Genomic DNA, 25,240 nt, shown 5'->3' on the forward strand with positions numbered 1-25,240 from the left:
CTTCTACGTGGAAGTGACATTTAAGCTGGGGTGAAGAGCAAAGTGTCAGAGCATTTCCAGTAAATGAAACATTCCCTTAACATAATTGCATATAGCAGGTGTTCAGTAAATCTATATTGAGCTGACAAATTATGATCATTTATGAATTGCCTAGACATGAATAAATACTGATTCCAGCAATTTCTTCCTAAATATTTCTAGAGGTCCCCAGGATAAGTCTTGTGGATGTTGTGTGTCCTATTGAATTGCCATATGGTGTGCATCATTTATTTTTGTCCAAGTTGTGTAGCTGTGAGGATATTACATTTCTTCTCATTTCCTGCTCTGATGCTTGATGAAGGCATCCCTGCTGCTGCTAATGTTTGCCTTGAGGTTGCTGGAGCCCAGTGTTAAGGGCAATAATGTCAACAAACATTTGCCATCTCCAGAAAATACGGACGCGAATGCTGCTTATGACTTCAATTTTCAATGTCTAAACGGATATAAAGTCTGTGGGGCACGAGTTCTTAACAGAGGCTCAGTGGGATGTCAGAAATTGTGAGAACCCTTTGATTTGTACACACATTTTTGAAAATGTGAGCATTTGTTGCTGGTGGGGTATAGGGGGAGAATTAGAGCATTTTGAAATTCTCAAAGGAAGTTCTTCACCCCATGAGATTAGGAATCACTCCCTGATAAGAAGAGGAAGAAGGCTGCAGACAATCCATGGCCAGCACTGTGCTTCATGTACCATCACCTCCCCCTCAATGTTTGCATACCGTCATTGAACCAGAGCTGCTGACCATCTCTTTAGGATGACTTTACTTTCTAGGAGGTTCCTTGCTTATCAGGTAAGGAGATTCCAAATGAACATTGTCTACCAGTCCTCTAAGCATGACATATAGGCTTGAATTCTGAAGTGAACACAGCTCAGGCTCCAGTTGGCATCCCTCCTATATATGCATAACATAAATAGCAATAAAACTCTATATGCATTATTTTAATATTTTCCTTTACATAAAATACGTATATATGTATTTTACATATGCACACATTCATATGTACACATATATTAACAAATATTAACGTATATACATATATTAACATATACATTACCTCACATATTTATCAATTTTGTGATAAGAACACTTAAAACTTTCTCTTTTAGTATTTAAAAAAATACAATACATTGTGTTAACTACAATCACCATGTTGTACAATAGATTTCTTGATCTTATTCTCACTAACTGAAATTTCGTATCCTTTGACACTTATCCCTACCTGGTTTAGGGAGGAAGATTATATATCTTGAAAGTCTTCATTCACTGGTCAAATTCTTGCAATTGTAGGCTTAGGTTCTGCATCTTTGATTCTCAGGGCAAATGATCTGCATTGTAGATCATTCCTTAGCTATAAATATGTTCAGATAAGCTTTTGAAAACTAAACATTGTTAAAAGCATTCTGTGTCCTTTCTTTTCCTTAGCATGATTTGTCCCTGAAACAATGAAGATCTGTCGGTGTTTGTTTCCAGCCAGATGGGTTTGAAAAAGATCCTTGAAAAGAATTTGACTTCTCTTTGGAAGCTTGAAAGTAACTAGTTACAAATGAATGAATCTTCTGTTTTCTTTATGGAAAATTGAATAGATGCTTCAAGCTGTGCTTATGTTAGATTTGGCATCACACTGAGCATATTGCAAAGATACTGCAGAAGGAATCCTGTTGTGAAATTAGATGAAAAACAGTGGTAAACTGAATCTCATTTAAGAGTTTTTACAATTTCAATTTTGTTTCTGTGGCTTTTAAAAATTATATAGCTCAGAGCTTCTTCAGAAGAGTAATAGAAGACAAGAGAACTCTAAGACATAGCAGTGCAGACATGGAGACTGCCCTGAAGTGGATGAAACTTCCTGGGAGGAGCAAAAATATATTTTCCACTTGATGTTATTCTTCACAGAATTAGTAAACATGAAGCCTTTTATATATCTTCAGAATTTGGGGTTAGTTTTTTCAGACCTTGGATAGTTACGATCACAAAGAAAAAAAATGGCATCGCTCATTCCCCGATTTATCTGCCCTTATTCCCCTCTGGACTGTGAGATATCAGGGTGTCAGTTTTCACTTCTTTAGACTCATTCAACATTGATGTCTGTCAAATAATGGGCACCCCTCTTCTATGTGAAAGGTGGCCTTGCTAATAACCTATCTAGCAGAGGAAAATAACCTATCTAACAGAAAGCAAGGGAAATAAACTCACATCACACAATTGCCCCCTTTGAGGAGAAAACTCACAAGTACCTCCTTTGTTTTGTTTTATTAAAACACCTGTGTCTAACTCATTATCTCTAAGACTTCTTTTTCTCAGCCTTGAAGGGCCCTAAGTGGACAGCAGGGATACGAACTCCTTGCTCCAACTCTCCTGCTGGACAGATGTCAAGGACTCAGATAAGCTAGCTTCACAGAGAAAAGGGGAGGAAAAATGGAAAAAGCAAACACTGCTGCTCCTCAGCTTCTGTTAAGGGTCTGCTAAAACAGAGAGAGAAAAAAGTGATCTTTACCCACTTCGGTATATCCTAATCACTGTCTGAGAATTCTTGCTCCAACCTTCCAACTCTTGAACACCTAGTAAATTCACACCCTTTCACTGTGAACAGCCTCCAGCAATCCCCATCTCTGTGCCCTTTACTTGGCCTTTCTCCTCGGCCCCTAAAGTGTTCACAAGCTATTCTTTGCGCGGGAGGCTGGAGGACAGCACCATCCGGACAGGCCGTCCGCTAGTCCCAGAAGGCAAGCCCCAAGGCTACACACCAGGCCCGAGCGTAGCCATGGCAACGGCGCTATGCTCACGCCGCCGCCGGAGGGCGGTGAAATGCCAGCGCCGAAGTCTCCGCCCTTGGCCTGAGGGGCGGTGGTAGCGCCTCGGGGAGCGTCGCCACGGCAACGGCGCGGCGCACCAGCCTCGACCGGAGGGGCGGGGCAGGGGGCGGGGAAATGCGAGCTCGGAAGTGCCCGCCCACGGGCTGCTATGCTGTGGAGACTAAGAGGCCCGCAAGGATTTGAAACCGTTTGGCGGCGGCGGCGGTAGCGGCGGCGGCGGCGGCAGCCGAGCGGAAAGCTTGCGTGTAGGGGCGCCAGGTTCTCGTTTTTTCCTAATTTCCCTTCCCCGCCCCCTCCCACCGGGTTCTCGAGTGGAATTTTGCGCGGTGTGGCGGCCGTCAGCCCGTGCGGGCTCGTTCGAGGAGGGGCGTCGCCCGCAGGCCCCAGGCCCGTTCTCCCGGCCTGTGGGGGCGCGCGACCCGTGTGTGTGTGTGTGTGTGTGGGGGGGGGGGTCCCGGCGCGGCCGCTGCCGTGTCACTTGCAGAGTGAAATCCAGTCCGGGGACGGGTTGGGAAAGTTCTTAGTAAAGTTTGATCAGCCGGTGAGGCTGGTCAGCATGACGCGGTCCATAAATCTGACCAGAGGGTTTGTCGCTGTGGGAAGAAATCTCTGTCCCGGACAGGGTGGGAGAGCGGCCTGGGCCTGGGCCTGGCGGGCCGCGCAGGCCGCCCCTCCGGGTGCCCACCCCGGCGGCCGAGGAAGTGACGGCTCTGAGCGGCACCGCTGCGGTTTCCACGTCCCTCCGGGAGCAGCGTCCGCGTCCGCTGCGTTTAGGGCAGCACCAGGGCGCTGGCTTCTAGAAACAATCATTATAGACCGTTCGCTTAGAAAGGCTCCACCCCGGCATCACAGCTTGTTGGAAGCTACCCAGTGTTTCTGGAGTTTATTTTTTTTTAAAGTGTTTAAGAGAATGACCTAGGTAAATGTGAACAGCTTTTATTCTGATTATCGTGCGGCTGACTTTTAAAAGTTATTGTTCTTACATATTTAAAGATGAGTAAAAATTAGAAAAGGCACATGAAATGCCGTGAGACTCTCCGCAGTGGTCAGGCCACGGCGAAGTGGAGTGCGTGGTAATCTGTGCACAGTGTTCAGGCCCAGCTGTCACTTTCCGTGGGAACCTCCGTCAGTCACTTGGCGCTGCTAAGCCTCAGCTTCCTCCTCTGCGAAGTGGCCGTGAAAATAGTGCCAATCTGGTAGGGCGAGCCAGAGAATACGCTGGGATAGGTTTCTAAAGCGCAAAGTGTGCTACTGGCACAGTCTGGGAAGGCTCCTGTCAAAACATCCAAATGCTTAAGGGAGATAAAACGTGCACCTGTAATAAGCCTTTTTAATTTATTGACATTTCAAGTTTTTTTTTTTATGACCCAGAGTATATTTAAAGTATTTGATTGAACAAAATGGATTTTGCACAACTTTCAGGAGCATGTTTGTTATATTTATTTGGCAAGGGGCATGATCATGTGTGAAGTGTATTCTTTATTTAGCAGTTGTGGCTCCTAATATGTGTGGCTTGCTTATGCTGACTTGTATGGCAGCTAAGCACCTTGAGAAGGTCTTAGCCCATTTTGTAGGTGTCTGCAAAGAAACAGATTTATAAAAAGACAATGCTATTGGGTTTAATAAAATACATAATCCAAATATAGACTATAGCTATAAACAAGTCACCCAATTTACTTCTTTTTTGCTTTTGAAGTAATTTGTATAACTAGTAGGCACACTATAAGTATTTTAAGCCTAAGTCAAAGATGTAGCTTTACTTATTTTTCAGTTCTAATAATTTAAGCCTGCAATTCTGATAAATGATATAAAACTTTTTGACTAGCTGGAACTAAGTAGATATGATTTGTTTATAAGGTGTAATTTGTGTAGCAAGAATTCCTTGAAGGCATAAGGAGAAGCAGATTTTTAGCTTTTAACCAAAATCAAATATCACTTTGACTCTTTATCTTATTATTTTTAAAAAAATGTATACTGTCATATAAGCAATTCAGATTGCCTTTCTACTTTTCAAAATACTTTTTTATTGCTGATTTATACGTAAATGGCCAAGTGGTTAGATATAATGGATCTGAGAGCAAGGGATAAAATTTCAGAATTTTAATCTGAGCTTTGTGCTTAATTTCATGATTTTGAGTGAATCACTTAACTGTTGAGTTAGTTTTAGTTTCCTCTAACATTAAACACTAACATTTACTGCCAGTGTCAAAGGATTTATTGAGAATTAGTGATTATGAGAATCTTTTTGTTTAGCCATAGCTGTGGATGCTTTTAGGCAGATGTTTGAGTACATGGGAGGGATACACTGTTTAAGCTTGGGAGTTCATCTGGGTTTATGAGTTTCCATTGGTTTGTTCATCCATTTGAATAGTGGCTTTTCAACCTTATGTTCTAATATTGCCATCGAGCAGTGGTTACCAAATACATGGAATATATTGCAGGGATGTAAAACAGAACCAACCAAACAAACAAAAAATCCCCAAACCAACCAGCTAATCAGAAAATGCATTTAAATCAATTTGTTTTAACCAAATTGATATATGTGAAGTGAATTTGAAAATATGTTTCTCCTACTATAACATGGAAGATAAGATGAACAGTTTTGGTAAATGGAATTAGGAACATAGAGTATTCCTATTCTGGAAGACCTACCTGTTTGATACTCAGAAGCATTGAACAGTTACACAAAAGTGGGACATTAATCTGTTTATTCAGCATTTATTAGCAATCAATTCCCCTGTTTTTAATGTGTACCAGTAATATGCCAGGTACCAACGAAAATGTGTAAGTCATGGTCACTACTTTCTAGGAGCATCTTACAGATGGTGGAAGATGTGTAAATAATACACAGAAGTGTAAAACATGATAAATGCTGTTACACACATGTAAGCAGTTAACACGGAATGGAGCAACAACCAGTCTAGGGAAGCAGGTCCAGCTTCATTCACTCAGAAGTGACATTTGAGCTATATTTACCTGACTTCAGGCAGAGGGAACAGCCTGTGAAAAGGGTGTAGGATCAGATAAGGGGTTGTAGTGTTCAAAGAATGGTGAGGAGTTTATTTTGACAAGAGTGAAGTGATTGTTGGTGGGTTGGTGTAGTTAGGCAATGTGTGTGTGTGTGTTTGTGTGTATGGTGAGGGATAGGCCTAAATGCAAAGGTACTTGCATGCCTAACTTTGAGTTTGGATGGTATGCTGTTGTAGGCAGTCATAAGAGATTTTTAAATGGAGTGACAGGCTTAGCTATGTCATTAGTAAAGTCATTCTGGTGCCAGTGAGGAAAATGTACTCAAATAGAGAAAAGTGACAGCAGGGAGACAGGTCATGAGGCTGCTGCAGTAATTCAAGAAAGTGGTAGGCAGGTTTTTATTTGAGATGAGAATTGAGAAACAGGCAGATTTGGAGATATTCCTGAGTATTTGTTTATGGGGGTTTAGAGAATGTTGGGTGAAGGACATTTGGGTTGTTTTCAGTGTTTGCTGATGGCAAAAAAAAAAAGGCTGCTAAAAACATCATATTCGGATTTTTGTGTGAATATAGATTTTTCATTTTACTTAGGTAAATACCTGGGAGTGAGATTTCTGGGTCATATGGTGAGTGTATGTAAGAAATTGCCAAACTTTTTTCCAGAGTGGCTGTACCATTTTGCACTTCTATGAGCAGTGCATGAGAGTTCCTGTTGTTCTCTGTCCTCACCAGCACTTGATATTGTTTGCATTTTTAGTTTTAGTTGTCCTGATGTATTTGTAGTGGTATCTCCTTATGGTTTTAATTTGCATTTCTATAATAACTAATGATATCAAGTATCTTTTCATGTTCTTACTTGCCATCTGTATTTCTTCTTTGGTAAAGATACTAATTTTTTCTGATTATTTTTATTGAGTTGTTTTCTCATGGTAGAGTTTTGAGAGTTCCTTAAAAAGTATTGATATAAATCCTTTAGGAGATGTATGGTTTGCAAATATTTTCTCCCATTCTGTGGATTCTCTTCTCAATCCCTTAACCTTTTGTGGAGCAAAAGTGGTTTTTTTTTTTTTTTTTTTTTGTGAGGTTCAGTATATCAACTTTTTTCTTTTATGGATAGTACTTTTAGTGTTGTATATAAGCAACCTTTGCCTTATTCAAGGTCACAAAGATTTTCTTCTAAGAGTTTTATAGTTTTACATTTTGCACTTAGGTCTGTGATTCATTTTGAGTTAATTTCTATATATAGCATGAGATTTAGGTTGAGGTACAATTTATTTTGCATATGAATGTCCAGATGTAGGATCTTTTGTTGTAAAAACCATAATTTCTGCATGAATTGCACCTTCATTGAAAATTAGTTGTTCATCCATTTCTGGACTCTCTTGTTTGTTCCATTAACCTATCTGTATTCTTTCCACCAATAATACCACAGTGTCTTCACTGTTGTAGTTTTATAGTACATCTTAAAATAGGGTAATGTGAGTCCTCCAACTTTGCTCTTTTTCAAAATTTGTTTCAGCTATTCTAGCTTCTTTACCTATATATTTTTAGAATTAGCTAGTCTATATCTACAAAGAATTCTGCAGGGTTTTGATTGGAATTGTATTAAATGTATAGGTCAATTTTGGGAGAATTGATATTTAATAAGTTAAATATCTTGAGTTTTCTTTGATATGAGTTTTCTTTGATCTTTCATCAGAGTTTTCAGCATACAGATCCTTAATATTTTAATTTTAAATCTTTTACAGATTGGATGATGGAAGTGGGAAGTGAGGAAGAAAAATGGGAGAAGCTGGATGCAGAATTTGATCACTTTGTGGTAGATATGAAGCCCTTTGTTCTAAAATTACCCCATAGGTCAGGTAAGATTATGTTTGAAAATTAGATTGTTAAGATTAAGTTTTTTTTTATATTATTTAATATGCAGTCAAACCAATGAATGAGTTGTCACAATGGAAGGAAAGCTAAATTCCTTTAGTAATAATTTTCACTGTTAATGTAAGATTATTTACTTAGAGTTTTTCAATGGTAAATAGAAATTTAGTGATTATGTCCTATTAAACTATGAAAAGATCTTATTATGATGCCACCTTTTATATGTCATGAGCTTATAGCACATGGATTTCTGAAGGTGGCTACAACTGTTTTTTCCTACATCTTTTTCTTCCCTCTATAGAAGTGTTTTCTTTTTGAGGAGCCTACTGTCCACCTACTCTCTGTCCCTTCTGTTTATCAATGCATATCTATTTGTCTTTTATGCTTATGGGTTGACTGAATAAAGTCAAGTATAAATGAGCTTTTGTTGCTATTTTGTCTCCAATTCCTAGCCTGTTATTTTTAATTATGGAATGAGATTCTTTGTCTCAAGTTAGAGAATTTTCAGATAACTAAAGGCATTAGAGAGCAATTCGAGATAATTTTGGGGACTAGGGAGATTCTCTGAGTTATAGTAGACATAAAGTTGGCTTTAAAGGTAAATCTGATGTGGTAGCTTTTGTGTGGAGGGTTTGGAATAGGGCCAAGAAACTATGGCTTTTTCCTTTTCTAAGTTCTCTATTTCCCTGACGTGTCTGAGTGGATTCTATATTCAAAGTGAGGAACTGACTCAATATTAGATATAACAGTCCCCCTTTGTCCTTGAGGAATATATTCCAAGATACCCAGTGGGTGCCTGAAACCATGGATACTATTGAATCCTATGTATACTCTGTTTTTTCCTATACGTACATATATATGATAAAGTTTAACTTATGTTAGGCATAGTTAGTGATTAACAACAATAGCTGATAATAAAATAGAACAATTATAATGGTATACTATAATAAAAGGTATGTGAATGTAGTCTCTCTCAAAATATCTTACTGTACAATACTCTTCTGTTTTTGGACTGTGATTGACTATAGGTAACTGAAATGAGAAAAGTCAAACAATAGAAAGCAAAACCACGGATAAGGGGGGACTACTATATTTATTCCAGGGAGCTGTGATAGGTGAAGGGTGTATAATATGTGAATTATGCATTCTGTCATCACCCATTGTTCTAGGTCCTGCAACCTTTCCTAGTCCAGGGTTTGGCATAGTCTTCTCTTGGAGCCTCTCCCTCTGCTCTCTTCTCTAACTTTTTCAGATGTAATCTCTTCTTTCTTCCTCTGCTATTCTTTATTTTTAATTTTTATTTTTTTTTGAGACAGAGTCTCACTCTGTTGCCCAGGCTAGAGTGAGTGCCATGACGTCAGTCTTGCTCACAGCAACCTCAAACTCCTGGGCTCAAGCAATCCTCCTGCCTCAGCCTTCCGAGTAGCTGGGACTACAGGCATGCACCACCATGCCCAGCTAATTTTTTCTATATATATATTAGTTGGCCAATTAATTTTAATTTCTTTCTATTTATAGTAGAGACGGGGTCTCGCTCTTGCTCAGGCTGGTTTCGAACTCTTGACCTCGAGCAATCCACCCTCCTCGGCCTCCCAGAGTGCTAGGATTACAGGCATGAGCCACCGCACCTGGCCCCTCTGCTATTCTTTAAATGAATATTTCATGTCCCATGACTCATGTATGATTATTTGAATAATATTTAATGATATTTCTATATTGTACCCTCTTTCTGATATTCACTACCTTTTTTCTTTTTGTCTTAGATCTGCTTATTAGAAAAAATTGCATTAAAATTTCACATGGTAAATGTATTTCAAATAAAATTACCCTCATATTTTATCTTTTTAAAAAAAGATTTTAGGTATATAGAATTGAATAATTATAATACTTGGTACATGACACATTGTCAGTATTGGTACATCCATGGCTTTCTTTTAATTCATAATGAGCAATTGGGAACTGAAATACCAATCAAGAACTAGAAATTCATAATAACTTACACCTTCTTAAAACTAAATTCTACTTTTGATAATGGTTTTTCCTATCAGTTTACACAGAGGAATGAGATCTTTCATTAAACAAGCTGTTGTACTAAATTCTGGACATTAGAATATGATACAGATTTCATTTTGCTAGTACATGTGGAAAATACACAGCTTGAAAAACTATTTGCTTAAATTTATATTAGTTTTATATTTTCTTTTTGTACAGAACACACCCAGTATTTCATGAAGTTTGTTTTGTGATTATGTAATTTTCACAGCAAAATGTACAAAAGATTTTTAGAGGCATAGCTCTCATACCTATAGTGATATTTGCAAAGTGGTAAATCCAGCCTTTGTGATTTTTGTAGGTTAATGACCTTTATAAACTAAGGGATTGGAGTAGAGCAGATTTATGATTTGTGTTAGATATATAATCCTCAAATTGAGTTATACTAATAAAAAATTAATATCAGAATGGTTTTCATGAGACCTAAAACCATCCTGTGTCATGGCAAGATAATATGGTCAGCAGATCATTATATGTGGATTAAACTGTGCTATATTTTTTAGGTAGATTTTTAAAAGGATAATTATTTCACAAAATTATGTGTAAATAGCACTCAATTGTTTTTAGAGATGTTAAATAAACCCTAACTAAATCAGCTGCAAGTCCTTGGAAATTATTGGCTTTAATAAATCAAATGTTTGAGATTTAGAGTAAGTTTAAAATGCTTAGATAAATCAGAGATTGCATTTTATCTCCTTCTACGTCTGTATAACTAGAATTACAGAAAGATTTTTCAATATATCTAAAATTACTTTGGAGATACGAAATTATAGCAAGACTTTATCTCAGAAATTTATTTGTTAGTAATCCAGAGATGAGATTTTTGTGAAAATATTTCTTTGCTTGTCTTGCCCTATTGCCAATTAACTAATAAAGTTAAATTCAAGACCAAGAGTCAGCAGATAATGGCCCATAGGCCAACTACCACACACAGTCTGCTTTTGTAAAGTTTTATTGGAACACAGCCATACTATTTGTTTTGTATATGGTCTGTGGGTGCTTTCACACTGCAATGGCAGAGTCCACAGGACCTACAAAGCCTAAAGCATTTACTATCTGTCCCTTAACAAAAACAGTTTGTTGATCCCTGTTCTAGATTAAAGCAGATACTATTATAGGACTTTGTAATCTAATGTTTTATTTTCTGAAAAATCAAGTTTCTAATAGTTCTTATGTATTTATAGAACGGCAGAGGTGTGCTCTTTGGATTAAAAAACTGTGTGAGCCTTCAGGAACAGGTTCAGGAATAATGGGGAGGAAGAATCGGAACCTGTATGCAAAACTGTTATTGCATATGCTTAAGCGAGGAGTGCTTGAAGGCCCTTTTACACACCGACCTGAATCAGGGACACTAAAAACTTTACCTTCATATATGGTAGGTATCAATGGCCAAAAGGTATATTAGTTTCATATCTTTTAAAGTGAGTGTCAAGTTTGCATCCTTTTTGGGAATGGTAATGTTATTAAGTTATGTGTGCTAACTTTTTTCTTCCTGATTCAGTTTTTCCTACTTGTATAGGAAATGAGTATTTGCCTATTAGGGGAGTATCCTTATTGATTTATTTATCCCTCAGTATTCCACAATATTTCTGAAAAACTGAAAATGAGGTTTTTTTTTTTATTTTTGAGACAGAGCCTCGCTTTGTTACCCAGGCTAGAGTGAGTGCCATGGCATCAGCCTAGCTCAACGTCAAACTCCTGGGCTCAAGCAATCCTGCTGCCTCAGCCTCCCTAAGTAGCTGGGACTACAGGCATATGCCACCATGCCCGGCTAATTTTTTCTATATATATTAGTTGGCCAATTAATACGTTTCTATTTATAGTAGAGATGGGGTCTCGCTCTTGCTCAGGCTGGTTTCAAACTCCTGACCTGGAGCAATCTGCCCACCTCGGCCTCCCAGAGTGCTAGGATTACAGGCATGAGCTACCGCGCCCAGCCAAAAAAATGAGTTTTTTTATATTGAGCTTTTCCTACTAATTTTCACTAGATTATAATATAATAGTTTATATACTTCAGTAAATTCTAGTTTATTAAATTCTTTCATATATATTATTTTAAAATTCATGAGAGGTTAGATTGAGTGACTTCTAAAAGTTCTTTTTTACTCTAATAAAATGACATAGTAAGTTGGAGTTTAAAAGTGATTTTTTATGCTTCATTTAATTTCATTATCAAAATTGGCTTTGTTACAAAGGCAGTTATTATTATGTTTGGTTAATTGTCACTATCCTGGTTACTGTAACCATGAAATATACCTTGGTTTGTGTGATGTTTGAATACCTGTACTTGAGAGCTTTGACTAGAATAGTAGGTATTGGTGGTTGCTGTTAGAATATATATATATATATGTGTGTGTGTGTGTGTGGGGGGGGTTTAATTGCAGGATTCTTGTGTAATGTATTTTAAAATTTTTATAGATTTTATTAGTTTACTTAAAGTAAACTTTAACCAAGTGGCATGCTATCCACTAGAGGATAATGTCTGTTTTCCGTGGCAGAATGCCATAAGTTTTAATGTTATTATCAATTATATATTAAAGTAAGGCCCTACATTTTGCTTAAGTTAAGATGAGTAGTATGTAGGATAGTAGTTATTTGACTTGATAGTTGATTAAACATTGGAGTGAGTATTTCATTTAAGAAGAAATTTCTGTGCATGTCTGATTTGGGATAGAGGGTTATACATCACCCCTCCATAGAGAGCAGCCTCTTGACGATTTTTTACGTAGGGTTGGGAGAATTGTCATAGCGTCCAGTGAATGTGGAGTTTTCTTAAAAACTGTATGAAGGTAGAACATTTTGTAAAGTACATGTAGATGTTAAAATATGAGTATATTTTATTGTATTTTCCCATTAACACTCAATTTCATAGAATAATAGGATAGGGCTTTATTTTACAAATATAATAATGAGAAGACCTAGAGACCTATCTTGGCTTTTCCAGCTAGTTTAATAGTATGGAAGAACTAAGGTCTCTGTTGTTTTCATCTTATTAAGGAATTCCTAATTTTAATTTCTGATTTGCATTGATTGTGGTTTCTCTGCCCACTGATTTTGTGTTAGTGTGTGTGCAAAGTAGTTAATGATTATAGAAAGAAATAGTGTAGCACGTGACTTAAAAGAAACTTTCTATTTAACTTTCATAAAACTAATATCCCTTTCATAATATAAATCATTATCAGATTTATCTGTTATGGAATTTTGTTGTTTATCAGATTTCTTATACAGCAGAGCACAACTAAAATGTAAATATGTTACCCATTTTGTGTATATTAATATTTCATTCATTATGCATTGGATGATTTTTTAATAGTTATATGTAATTAAATTTGAGCATTTGAAAGGCTGTTATCAAATTTGAAACTTGATGGAAATTTTGTTTCATTTTAGTACATTTTGAAAAAATAATTTTTCTAATTTTTAAAAATCAGTCCATCTATTTTGATGAACCAAATCCAGCACGAACAAAAGGTTCAAGCCCAGAGAGATTACCAGACTGGGTGATGAGTGAGCTGGGGACAAGTGAACACAAATTAAGTGAATCATGGAAACTTTCTTCTGGAGAAGATAACACTCTGGTACAGTCACCACCTGATGTCCACAGGTATGCCAAGAAAATGGGATTTTGAATGTGTTTCATCACTTAACGTGTCTTTGGAACTAGTACATACATTCCAATTTTTCCTTTTTATTTTTATGGTAAGTAGTTGGTTTACTTTAGATTTTTCTTAAAGTTAAGAGCTGTGAATGAACATTGAGTAGGTAAAATAACAGTTTTACTTTTCCACTTACTGTATGTTCAAGATTGTTTTACATTCTTGGGCACTTTTAAAGATATCTGTGAACTTCATATATATATTCCACTGCTTGGAAAGTGGTACCTGAGAAAATTTAAATAAGACAATTATGTTTTTTGCTTTATGACAAGCATGAATTGAAAACATTATTAATAACTTTAATAAAAGATAATATCCTGCATATCCATCTTGAAACTTATGCTTGAATTTCTCTCCTTTTCCCCTCATTGAACAATATTTGTTTTCATTTAATAAAATAATGAATGTAAACATAAACCTCATTAAACTGTGCTTTTTTACTAGAGTATTAAATAGGATTTTTAGTACAAAAAACCCAAATTTCTAAGTTTCCAACATATATAAAAAGGCCATTATTGTTGTAGCATAATTTTTGTCCTTTAGGAAGGATAGATTTAAATTTGGACTTTCATCAAATTTTTCTTTTTCTTTTTGGCCTTATTCCCTGAAATGTTAAAATATTAGACAGTGTCAATTGACATGTACCATACTTTATACTTCACTCCTCACCATTCTTTTGGTAATTTTAATTTTAGGAATTTGTTCCTGTTAACAATGTAATCTTTCTTGTCCACTATAATTTTTTTGGTTTATTCTTTAATCAGATATAGAAATGTTATTAGTAATTTGAAATGTCTCTATGTTGATGTAGTCTGGTTATGTGTTTTTAGACCTGAGATATTATGGTAGAAAGGAACAGATGAACAAAAGCAAGAGATCCAGTCCATATGAAATTTTTCATTAGAAAGAAGAAACAAATTAAAATGGAGAGGCAAAAAAGGAAGAGGCAAAATAATTAAGGGCATATTCAAAAGAGTAAAAAGAAATGAATAGATAAGTCCATAGGAAGTGGCATTAGGAAGTGGTATTAAATACTTATTTTTATATTTGTAGGAGAATTAAAATTATAAGAGGTGTAATTGTAGAATGTTTGTTTACCTTATAGGCAGGTAAATGGTGGAGGAGTAAAAAGAGATTGTGGTCTGTCTACTAAGAAAAGTATGAGTCTTAGTTTGGTTGAAAAATCCATCAGTTGTTTGCCAAAATTTGTTAAGAGTCCAGCAAATTCTGGGTTCCTATCTAGATGTAATGAATATGGAGTTGATAGTATAAAGGTGAACTAAAGTAGTTTCCTATATCTTGGAGCTTTCACGAGGGGTTGAAAATTTGTGATCCACCTGGACTAAATGAATCATATGGGTGGATTTGTTTTATTTGACTTAAATAATGTCTTTAAAAATATTTGAATGAGTTATCAGCAATTCGGGAATTTCATATAAAAGACCAACTTTCTGGCTTTTCTTAAAAACTGGAGACCTAGCAGTCTTTCCAGAAGACGGCCATAGATTGGAGCTAAGTAATATTTGGTTATCCCCTTCAGACGGTATGCCTTCATGGTATGCCTGCTAATTCCTGACACCAAATTTGAGGTCACATCTATTAATATTATTGAGCTTGAGCTTTTTTTTCTTTAAGTAAGGTTAAGAGGAAAATGAAGTAGTTGTTTTTCTATTTTTATGTTCTATTAAAAGTGAAAAAAGAAAGCTGAAAAAGAGGAATCATATGATTCAAGCAGGGGAGAGGGCTGGGTATGGTGGCTATTCTTATATTTTCAGCTACTTGGGAGGCTGAAATGGGAGGATGCTTGAGCCCTGGAGTCCGAGGCCAGCCTGGACAATGAAGTGAAACCCTACCTGGAAAAAAATTTTTTAAAAAAGAAGGGGAGAGACACTGTGTCTTCATAGAAGTGAAGAATATCCTTATATTTGTCAGTGTAATCACTCATTGTTATCTGTTTAAGTCCTATGAAACATTTGATTTATAATCATTTTAGATGAAAGGGGAAGAAAGATGATAGTTTCAATGTGGTGGTTATGTGTAGTCATGAAAGTATTTGCAAAGATTGAGATGTGTGTAAGGGAAGGGTTCAGGATAGGAAATAGCCTTGAGATTTTCAGGGAGCTCAGGTGAATGGATTTTTTTTTCCTTGGAACGTAGGATAAAGTTTGAGAAAAGAGAGTAAGAATATCCTTCAACTATTTACTCAGTGACTTTTTTGGAAAATGAAATCATAGTTAAATCCCGACAATTGTAACAAATAACTTATTTCTCTTTGTTGGTCATCTATAATTAAATGACATTTGGATGTAAAAGAGTTACTAGAAGAGTATGAGATATTAGTTGTCAGTATGTAAGTGTAATAATTAATGGGGACAGCAGGCAGTCTTGCCACCCTGGTCAGTCCCACCTATCCTTTAGATTTCACAACCTTAAAAAAGTCTTATGTGATATCCAGGTCCTAGCACTGGGTGGAAACATGCTAGGAACTCCTAAGTATTTTATATTTAAGAGTACATGCATAGATGAGGGAGTGGATTGTCAGGCACTGCCACATATTTAATTTAATCTCTACAAAAAACATTTGAGACAGGTATATTGTGTCAGAGGGAATGGCCCCCAAATTTTTTCTTTTTAGCTTTCAGAAAAAGTTGAGGGAAGGGTAGTGTCAAAGGAAGTGTGGATGTAGGTTATAGAGATTCCCTTCATACACCATGAGGAATATAAGACAGTGAAAGAGCTGGAAAGGACATACTTAGATATCTTTCTGGTTAAATGTCAGAATATCACTAAGGCTAATGGTCAGTTAGAGTTGCAAAAACAAAACTTCCCAGGGTATCTTATATATTTTTTTAAGTTAATTTTAATTTGATTTATTTTACAATTTTAATTTTATTTAAAATTTTAATCCACATATTCATTAGTTAATAGATATTTATAGTTTTACATATACTTGAAGGCATTAAAAGTAAAACTAACATTTACTTTAGCTAAAGCCAACAAAATTGATTTTAAGGCCAAATACATAATATGTTATATCAGATGTGGTGGTGAATAGTTTATTGAGGTTCTGTCTTAATATTTCTTTTTTAAGGTTGTTTCTTTACTCTGAGTGGTCATACTATGCTAATAAAAAAGTTAGTGTCTGCTAGAGTTAACCTAATACATCTAATCAGTTCTACAAGAAATTGTTTTAAAAAGTTTAAGAGGCTTATAATATTTGACACATGTATGTTTTTATAGTGAATAATTTATTGTTACTTAGAACTGAAGTTTAATGCTGCCTCATAAATTTTACAACCACTTCAACTTGTCCTTTGAAAAACCTCTTTAATCTTAAAAGATTTTCCCCCTTAGTGTTTCTTTTTTGATCACTTTATAAAATCCTGCTTTACTTAGACCTTTTTATATCTGAAGTATTTCTAATGGCATTTTAGATTATGCTATTTGTGTCCTAGCCTTTTTATATTATTAAAGATGCAGAGTCCTTTTGAAGCCTTTTTGTTAGGACTCCCTATTCAGTAGAGATGGCACCTTTCCTTTACCTTTATTTTTCCTGTAGAATGTGGTGTATAGCCACATTCCAAACTCGTTAGACGTATTATGAGGTCACATTCTATCTGGCTTATTCTCATGCTTTCTTTTTTCCACCAAATACACGTTATATACTCGTATACTCAGCATTTCACACCAAACAATTTCAACACGTAGCTAGTTCTGTCCTGGTTATTTTCTCTGCTTTCCTTTTTCATATTTTGTTGCTTAAAGTCTTGTTATTACCCAAGTTTTCTTTTAGAAAAGCCATTGTTCCAAATTACATTGCCATTTTATTATAGATCTGTTATTGCATTTTTTATGTCAACTATCTGCCTGTTTTCCTGACCATGAAGTATTTTAGTTATATTTGAGTTTGTGACATGACTTTTATGTTACTAAGGAGACCATAGTCTTAGATCTCATCTATGTATAGTTTGGTTAAATTCATTTAGTTCTATAATCATGAGCTATATCAATATATATTATCTTTCTGGTCATCCTTCAGATGCTTATCATTGAGATCTGGTAAAGACCTTAATTGTCTTTGTGGTAGATAAACTTTAAGGTGTTCCTGATGATCCTCCTTCTGGTGTTCACAGACTTATTTAATCTCCTTCTCTTGAGTGTGGGCAGGACTTGTAACTTGCTTCTAATCAATAGAATGTAGCAATGGTGATGGGATGTGACTCCTATGATTACATTACGTTATATAAAACTCCATCTTGCTAGTAGACTTGCTCTAGTTCCTTGCTGTCATTCCCTTTGCTGGCTTTGGAAGAAGCAGCTGCCATGAATCATATAGCCATAAGGAACTGAATGCTGCTGACAACCATGCAAGTGGGAAAGTGGATCCTTCCGTAGTTGAGCCTCCAGATGAGAACCAGCTCTGGTCCAACCATGATTGCAGCCCTATGTGGCCCTAAGCAGAGGACTCAGTTCAGTTGTGCCTAGACTTCTGACTTACAGAAACTATGAGAAAATATATGTGTATTGTTTAAAGCTGTTAAATTTGTAATTATTTGTTATACAGCAATAGATGACTAATATAGTCTTTATCCTCATTTTAGAAAATTATGCAATCTCTATATAATACATGCTTGTATTGTTAACAACCTCAGTGTTAGAAATATGCAGAGTGTAGAAATATGTAGTGTAGAAATATGCAGAGTAAAAAATCAAAGTCCATCTCTCTGTGTCCTCTTTCTCCCACTATTCTCGTGAGAAATAATCACTATTAACATTCTACAATAGCCACCTACACCTATATAATTAAAAAATTATAGATTGGCTTATATACTATATGTACTGTTCTAAGACTTGCTTTTTTTTTTTTACTTAACTATGTCTTAAACTTGTGCATGTAGTTTTAAACCTGTGCATGTAGTCTTTTTAATTGCAGATAATCCATAGTGTGGATATACTATAATTTAGTCTGTCTGTGCTTTCAATTTTTTATTGTTATGAAGAATGCCTGAGTTAACATGCTAGTACATATATCACCATGTATCTTGTTTTAAAATATGCCTGGGATTTGTTTTAATCAGGTATGGTAAGATGACAGACATAGAGACAACTGCCTTTGAAAGAGGAGTTTATTATTCACAGTTCCCAAGAGGAGGGGGCTTATGCCACACAATGTAGGGCCACGTGAAGAAGTACCAGCATTGGTCAGGAGGCAGAAAGAGCAAGGGGAAGCATGAGTGAGAGTCTTTTTTACTATAGTTGTAGTGGGAACCTGGCAGGTGAGGATGTCCCCTGTTGGGCAGAATGTGAAGCACAGATGGTGGGATTTGTAGTTGAGAGGTTTGTAATATGATTTCCATGTGCCTGCAAAAAGACAGAGATGGTATGCATGTAAACAACTTTGGCTGTTAGTTTGGCGTATGATTTCAAATGGCAAATTATCAGTTAGAATATCAAACATGATTATTATATACTTGCATGTGTTTTGGGATATTACAGATTCCTAGAAAAGGAATTGCTCTGTTAGTAGAATTATTAGGTGGTTCAACATCTTGTGCAGTATGCTATATGGGCTACTATGGCAAGATCTCTAAGATATATAAAGTTTAAAAGGAGTACATAAAAGCATAGTAGGCTTCCATTTGTGTTTGTGTATGTGTGTTTTAAAGAGGCTATGTGGATACATATGTGTACACGTGCATGGAATGCTTCTGGGTGCCACACATGAAACTTTTAAAGGTGGTTAGTTTTAGGGAGTGGGACTAGTCTGGATTGTGAAGTTAAAAACATTCTTTTTAAATATGTGTGTATGTTATTTTTAATAATAATCACAAACTCATTTTTTGATAGATACTATCAAATTGCCTTCTAAAGTATCATTTTACTAAAATGTTTGTTTATATATATTGTCCACATTAGTGATGAAAATTAATAAACTTATCTATATAACAAATCTCTCTCTCTCTCTATATATATATATATTTAAACATAGGAATGAAAAATTTTCAGTAAATGCCCTAATATTTGTGGATTCCACTTGTATTTCTAATTTCTTAAAGCAGAAACCAAGTGAGGCAAGTCTTACCATTTATGGAGCTCCTACTATATGCTAGGTACTATTCTAGAAATATTTTCAAGTTATCTGATTTAATCCTCTCTACAGTCCTGTGAAGTTGACATCATTGGCCTTTTGTATTTATAGATGAGGTAACAGCTTCAGGAAGGTCAAGTGACTTTTCCAGTGATTGGTCCAGTATTGGAATGTAGGTCTTTATGATTTTATACCCATGTTCTTTCCAGTATACCATATAGGCATAACAAGTACTTTATGTAGCAAATATGGAAATTTCATTTTTTATCTATTTTTTCCCACTTGTGCTGCTTCAGCAATCCTGGGCAGCTATGCCTTTGTTCTTGGTTATTTCTAGGTTGAGCTGAAATGAAGCAGTTTGCCTTTGTTCAAATTCCACTTCTGACACTTGCAACCATCTGTCCTCAGGCAAGTTACTTAATTTCCTCTAAACCTCAGTTTCATCATTTGTAAAATGGAGACAGTAGTAGTGCTAACCTCAGAGTTGTAAGGATGTAGTGAAATAATGCGTGTAGAGCCTTTGGCACAGGGCCTGTTAAACGTTAGCTGCTGCTACCACCACCATCATTGGTGTGGTGATTGTTACAGTAATAGTTCATCCAGGGCTTGTTAGAGTGTTTGAGCATTCTTTTGCTTCTCTAATTATCTAATCCTCCCAAAGGGTATTATTTTAAAATCCTTTGGTCATTAATTGTTTTCAGTGACTAAAAGTCATTTTGTGTTCTCTGAGAAAAATAAATTATGGCTATGTAAAAAGGTTATGACTTTAAGTATGAATCCTGAATACTATCACAATAAAGAGTATTAATACTATTTTAAAAGAGACTTTGTAGGAATCTTTATTTAAATAACTTAGCAAGTCCCTTTTTCTAGGGTAGAAGGAACACAGAGTGGTGGGCCCCATTTTTTTATATTTTGCCACACCATATATTTGAAGCTGCCTAAGTAAGGAATATTTAGACTTCAGTTCATGTCATCTCTATATTCTTTTTGTGTTTTATCCCAAAGACAGAACACAAAGGTAATAGGTTGTATTCTTGTTTTACAATTCTGTGAAAAATATTTTGAAGCTTTTTTTTTAATGGCTTGTAATTATTTTTATGACTTTTCAATAAAGTATGTGTGGTCTGATAGCTTATCACCAAAGTTCAACTAGGTTCTGAGATAGGGAAAAATGAAAAAAAAAAGATTTAATAGCACTTACTATTTTTAATTGAAACTTTGATTAAAAGTTAGAAGTTAGGATAGGGTGAAGAGGAGTAATGTTGAATTGACCCTGACCTTTAAATACTGCTTCATTGTGGAAGAAATACATTGTGTCTGCTTATTTGAAAGGAATTTATTGATGAAAAAGAAAGCATTTATTTAGATTTCTTTAGATACCATTTTATAAGCAGCAACCATCCAGTTTGCTTAAAGATTCTAGGAATGTGTAAAGAATTATTAATTGTATATTATATTATCAGATTTAGACTAATTTAGTATACATTATATCTTACCTTTTACTTATGTTGGGTCATCTAAATAAAAATGTGTTCATACCTATACGAAAGGACTTGGAGAATAATTACTCAATTTTAAATGATTATAGAGGACTATAGTTTTTACGTCTTTCCTTTAATGAGATTTTTCCATGGCTTATTTGGTGCTGAATTTTAGTTTGGAATGAAGATTCTTATCATGGTCCTGCCCTTATGGAAAATGTGATTTACTTTACAGTGATCCTCTTTATGATGTGGTTTTTCCAGGAATGCATTGTGGCAAAAAGCTGGGATTCTGCATGTTCTTTAAAAATGTCTCCCAAGATGGCTAACATTTCATTTGCTTGTGCAGTTTAATAATATGGCCAGCAGGTGGTGATCAAATATAATAAAAAATTTAATGTGGTTTAATATGTTGCTCTCTGTGAGAAAACATTTTTCGCTTTAAAAATAATGATTTAATTTTTTAGTCCATGTACTCACAAAAACTATAATAGAATTATTTTATTTTGTTAAAGTGCATTTTTATATGTAGATGACGCTAACATAAATAGCACTGCTCCTGAAATTGTTGGCTGAGTTTAGCAGGGAGCCAATCAATACCTTTCCTTCTTTGGGAATCTTTATGTCAGTTGGCATAAATGTGGTTAATATTACACATAGAAAATATTCTTCAATATTGCTTGCAAAAAGTACATTCATTTTATATATGAATATCCCTAATATTTGGGCAAAGATATATTCTATAGCAGCACTGTCCATTAGAACTTTCTGTGATGATGGTAATGGTCTGTAGCTGTGCTGTCCAATATACTAGCCATTAGTAACATGTGAGTATTGAGTTCTTGAAATGTGGCTGGTGTGACTGAAAAACTGAATTTCTAATTTTAATCAATTTAAATAGCTACATGTGATTAGTGGCTACTGTATTGGACAGTGCAGTTCTGGATCTGGGTCTTCTGCTGGGGAAGTAGGGTGGGAATGGGGCCTTAGGCTTGGACACTGCATGTAAACTGGCTCTGAGACCTTTCTTCTGTGCTTATTTGCATTTCATGGGCAACTAACTCCCTTCTTTGATGATAATCACCCATGATCAACATTTCATTGCTCTACTGTTAGTCTCAGGTTTCAGAGGAGCACTCCTTAACAAACAAACAAAAAATCCTGTTAATCCTTTTCATCAGTTTGTTTGGGTGAAAACTCTTATGGAATAAATCTGATTAATTTGATATCTTCAATACAGTGGACACTTGTTGATAGACAGTTTTGTGTTCTAGAAATAAGGCTGTTATATAAATAAGACGTGAAAACTGCTTCTTAGGGTACTCAATAAATGTAACATTTCACGTACTCATAAAACCACTCAGTTACTTATTAATTTTTAACATAATTAATGTGCTAATTAAAGATAATTGTTAGGTATTCACCAAGACCAGGCCAAGTGGTAACAATTTGTAACTGAGATGGAACAGCTTTGAAAATAATGGCCCTGTATTTCTTTTCTTGCTTTGTCTTCTCCCTCCCCTGACTAAGTCAGATTTTTTTCAAGGTTTACATGCATTTTTAAAAAATTTTAGAGTATTATGGAGGTACAAATGCTTTGATTATATGAATTGCCTTTGTACCACCCAGTCAGAGCTACAAGCATGCCCATCCCCTAGGCAGTAGAAACCTCATCTGTTGGGTGTGAATTTACCCATACCCACCTCCTCCCTCCCACTTGCCCAACATCCTGTGAATGTTACTTCCCCTATGTGCACATTAGTGTCAATCGATTAGTACCAATTTAATGATGAGTACATGTGGTGTTTGTTTTTCCATTCTTGTGATACTTCACTTAAAAGAATGGGCTCCAGCTCCATCCAGGATAACACAATAGGTAGTTCATCATTTTTTTATGGCTGAGTAGTACTCTGTGGTATAAATATACCAAATTTTGTTAATCCATTCATGTATTGATGGGCACTTGGGTTGTTTCCACATCTTTGAAATTGTGAATTGTGCTGCTGTAAGTCAGATTTTTGATAAATTAGCCATATTTCCTTTTTCTTTTTTTTTAATAAGTGAGGCTTTGTAATAACATCTTTTTATTTCACAAGCAAATTTCTCTTTGCTAGGTAATATTGAATAATTGTGATTGTCCTTTTAATAAAAATAGATGACAGTAATCTTATAAGTATATTGTAAAATTTAATTTTAAGTAAATTAAAATATCGAGTGTTATAAGCCAGAGATATATTAATGAACATTGATTTAAATGTGTGATTTTGAAATGTGGTTTTTATTTTTGAGTTTTTAAATCAAATGTGTTATTTTAAAGTAGGCAATGGAAAATATGAAGTCTGAAAATGTTTATGGATCTCTGGTCACTTTTTAGTTTTGTTAAGTGTCTCATTTTTTTTAATTTGTTTTTTTTAATTTCTAATAAAGTTCCCTTTGAAAAATTAAAATACGTTGTGGATCATTGGAAGTTATTTTCAATTTTTAATTTTCAGCATTATTTAATACCTTATGTTGCTATTTATTTTTATTTCACAAAAATATTTAGCAATTATACCCAAAGATGACTATTCTACATATGGTATATAGCAATATTACCTGCTGCACATATGAATGAAAAGACATGAAATCTAGTATTATTATAGTTCTCATTTTAGTTTTCTAATCATTGATAATTCAGTAGTTGTATTTCTCTTAAAACATTTTACAACTCTAAAACAGCAATATAAAGCGCACAGGTACAGTTTAAAGAACAATTAGAAAGTAAACATTCCTATACTTTTAATCTAGCCAAGAAAAGCATATTATAGTATTCCAGAAGACCCCTGTGTGCCCTTCCCCTATGGCCTCTTCCCTCCTGGGAGGAAACCACTGTCTTGTATTTTGTGTTAATCTTTTCTTTTTTCTTTTCTTTTCTTTTCTTTTCTTTTCTTTTCTTTTCTTTTCTTTTCTTTTCTTTTCTTTTCTTTTCTTTTCTTTTCTTTTCTTTTCTTTCTTTTCTTTTCTTTTCTTTTCTTTTCTTTTCTTTTCTTTTCTTTTCTTTTCTTTTCTTTTTCTTTTGAACTTTACGTAAGTGAAATCATACTGTGTTATTATTTTGAGACTTGCTTCATTCACTCTCTGTATTTTTCAGGTTTATTCATGTTGATAAATTTAACTGTAGTTCATTCTTTGTCTTTTGGTATACTTTTAAAATCAAAGTATAACATACATAGCAAGACACATCAAAGTGTAAAAATTGAAGTTTTACAAAATGAATACATCTATGAAATCACCTTCTAGATCATGATAGAGAATATAATCAGCTTTTCAGAAACTCTCTTGCTCTCTTCCAGTCATTTATCACCCCTTCCCCAAAACATAACCACTATTCTGTGTTATGTCACCATAGATAACTGTTTTTTATTATAAAGTGTGTCCACTTTTGTGCTTTTTTTTACTCAATATTATGTTGTGAGATTGATCCATGTTGTTGCATTTAGCAATGGATTTTTTATTGTATGAGTATATCACAATTAATATATCCATTCTACTGTTGTTGGACTTTTGGATTGTTTCCAGTTTTTGGCATTACATGTAATTTTGGGAATATTCGTTTACATGTCTCTTAGTGCACATATGTACACAGTTTTTTTTTTTTTTTGAGTGTTGACTTAGAAGCGTAATTACAGTAGACACTGCCAAAGAGTTTTCCAAAGTGGCTATACCAATTTACATTTCCACTAACAAGATTTGAAAGTTCCCATGTTTCCCAATCCTTGCCAATACTTGATTTGTCAGTTTGTTTTAACAATTCTGGTGTGGTGGACATGTAGTTTTAATTTGCATTTTCTTTCATGACTAATGATATTGAACATCTTTTTAAAATACTATTGACCATTTGGATATGAGTCTTTGATTTTTGTTTTTTAGGATATAAAAAATGGTTTTTGTTTTGGTTGTTGGTTTGCCTTTATGTATTCTGGGTACCAATTATTCTGGACACCAATTTTATGTTGAATTGCACATACCTTTTCCTACTGTGTGGCTTGCATTTTCACTTATAATGTTGTCTTAGTCCATTTTGTGCTGCTATAACAGAATACCTGAGACTGGGCAGTTTATAATGAACAGAATTTTTTAGATCACAATTCTGTAGGCTGGGAAGTCTAATATCAAGGTGTCTGCCTTCCTGTTGTGTCATCTTATGGTGGAAGGTGAAAAGGAGAGGGGGGAGAGAAGGAGGAAGGGGACAGAGAGAAAGAGAGAGAGAAAGAAAGAAAGAA

The 25,240-nt window shown here is 35.1% G+C and overlaps 1 protein-coding gene across 3 annotated transcripts in view; it reads left to right on the forward strand.

Moving 5' to 3' along the window:
* Nucleotides 1-2,963: 2,963 nt before the first annotated feature.
* Nucleotides 2,964-25,240, forward strand: part of CEP112 (centrosomal protein 112) — a 430,862-nt gene continuing 408,585 nt past the window's right edge. Inside the window, exons 1-4 of one of the 3 annotated variants that reach the window (XM_075994691.1) lie at nt 2,964-3,099; nt 7,572-7,685; nt 10,935-11,125; nt 13,182-13,354. In XM_075994691.1, the coding sequence (XP_075850806.1) occupies nt 7,577-7,685; nt 10,935-11,125; nt 13,182-13,354 (473 nt within the window). In that variant the 5' untranslated portion in view covers nt 2,964-3,099; nt 7,572-7,576. Of the gene's footprint in view, nt 3,113-7,571; nt 7,686-10,934; nt 11,126-13,181; nt 13,355-25,240 lie in introns of those variants that run through there. The other 2 variants (XM_075994693.1, XM_012747355.2) reach the window with 2 other exon arrangements.

This window comes from Microcebus murinus, chromosome 18 (genome assembly GCF_040939455.1).
Source record: "Microcebus murinus isolate Inina chromosome 18, M.murinus_Inina_mat1.0, whole genome shotgun sequence".
Classification (NCBI taxonomy): Eukaryota; Metazoa; Chordata; class Mammalia; order Primates; family Cheirogaleidae; genus Microcebus; species Microcebus murinus.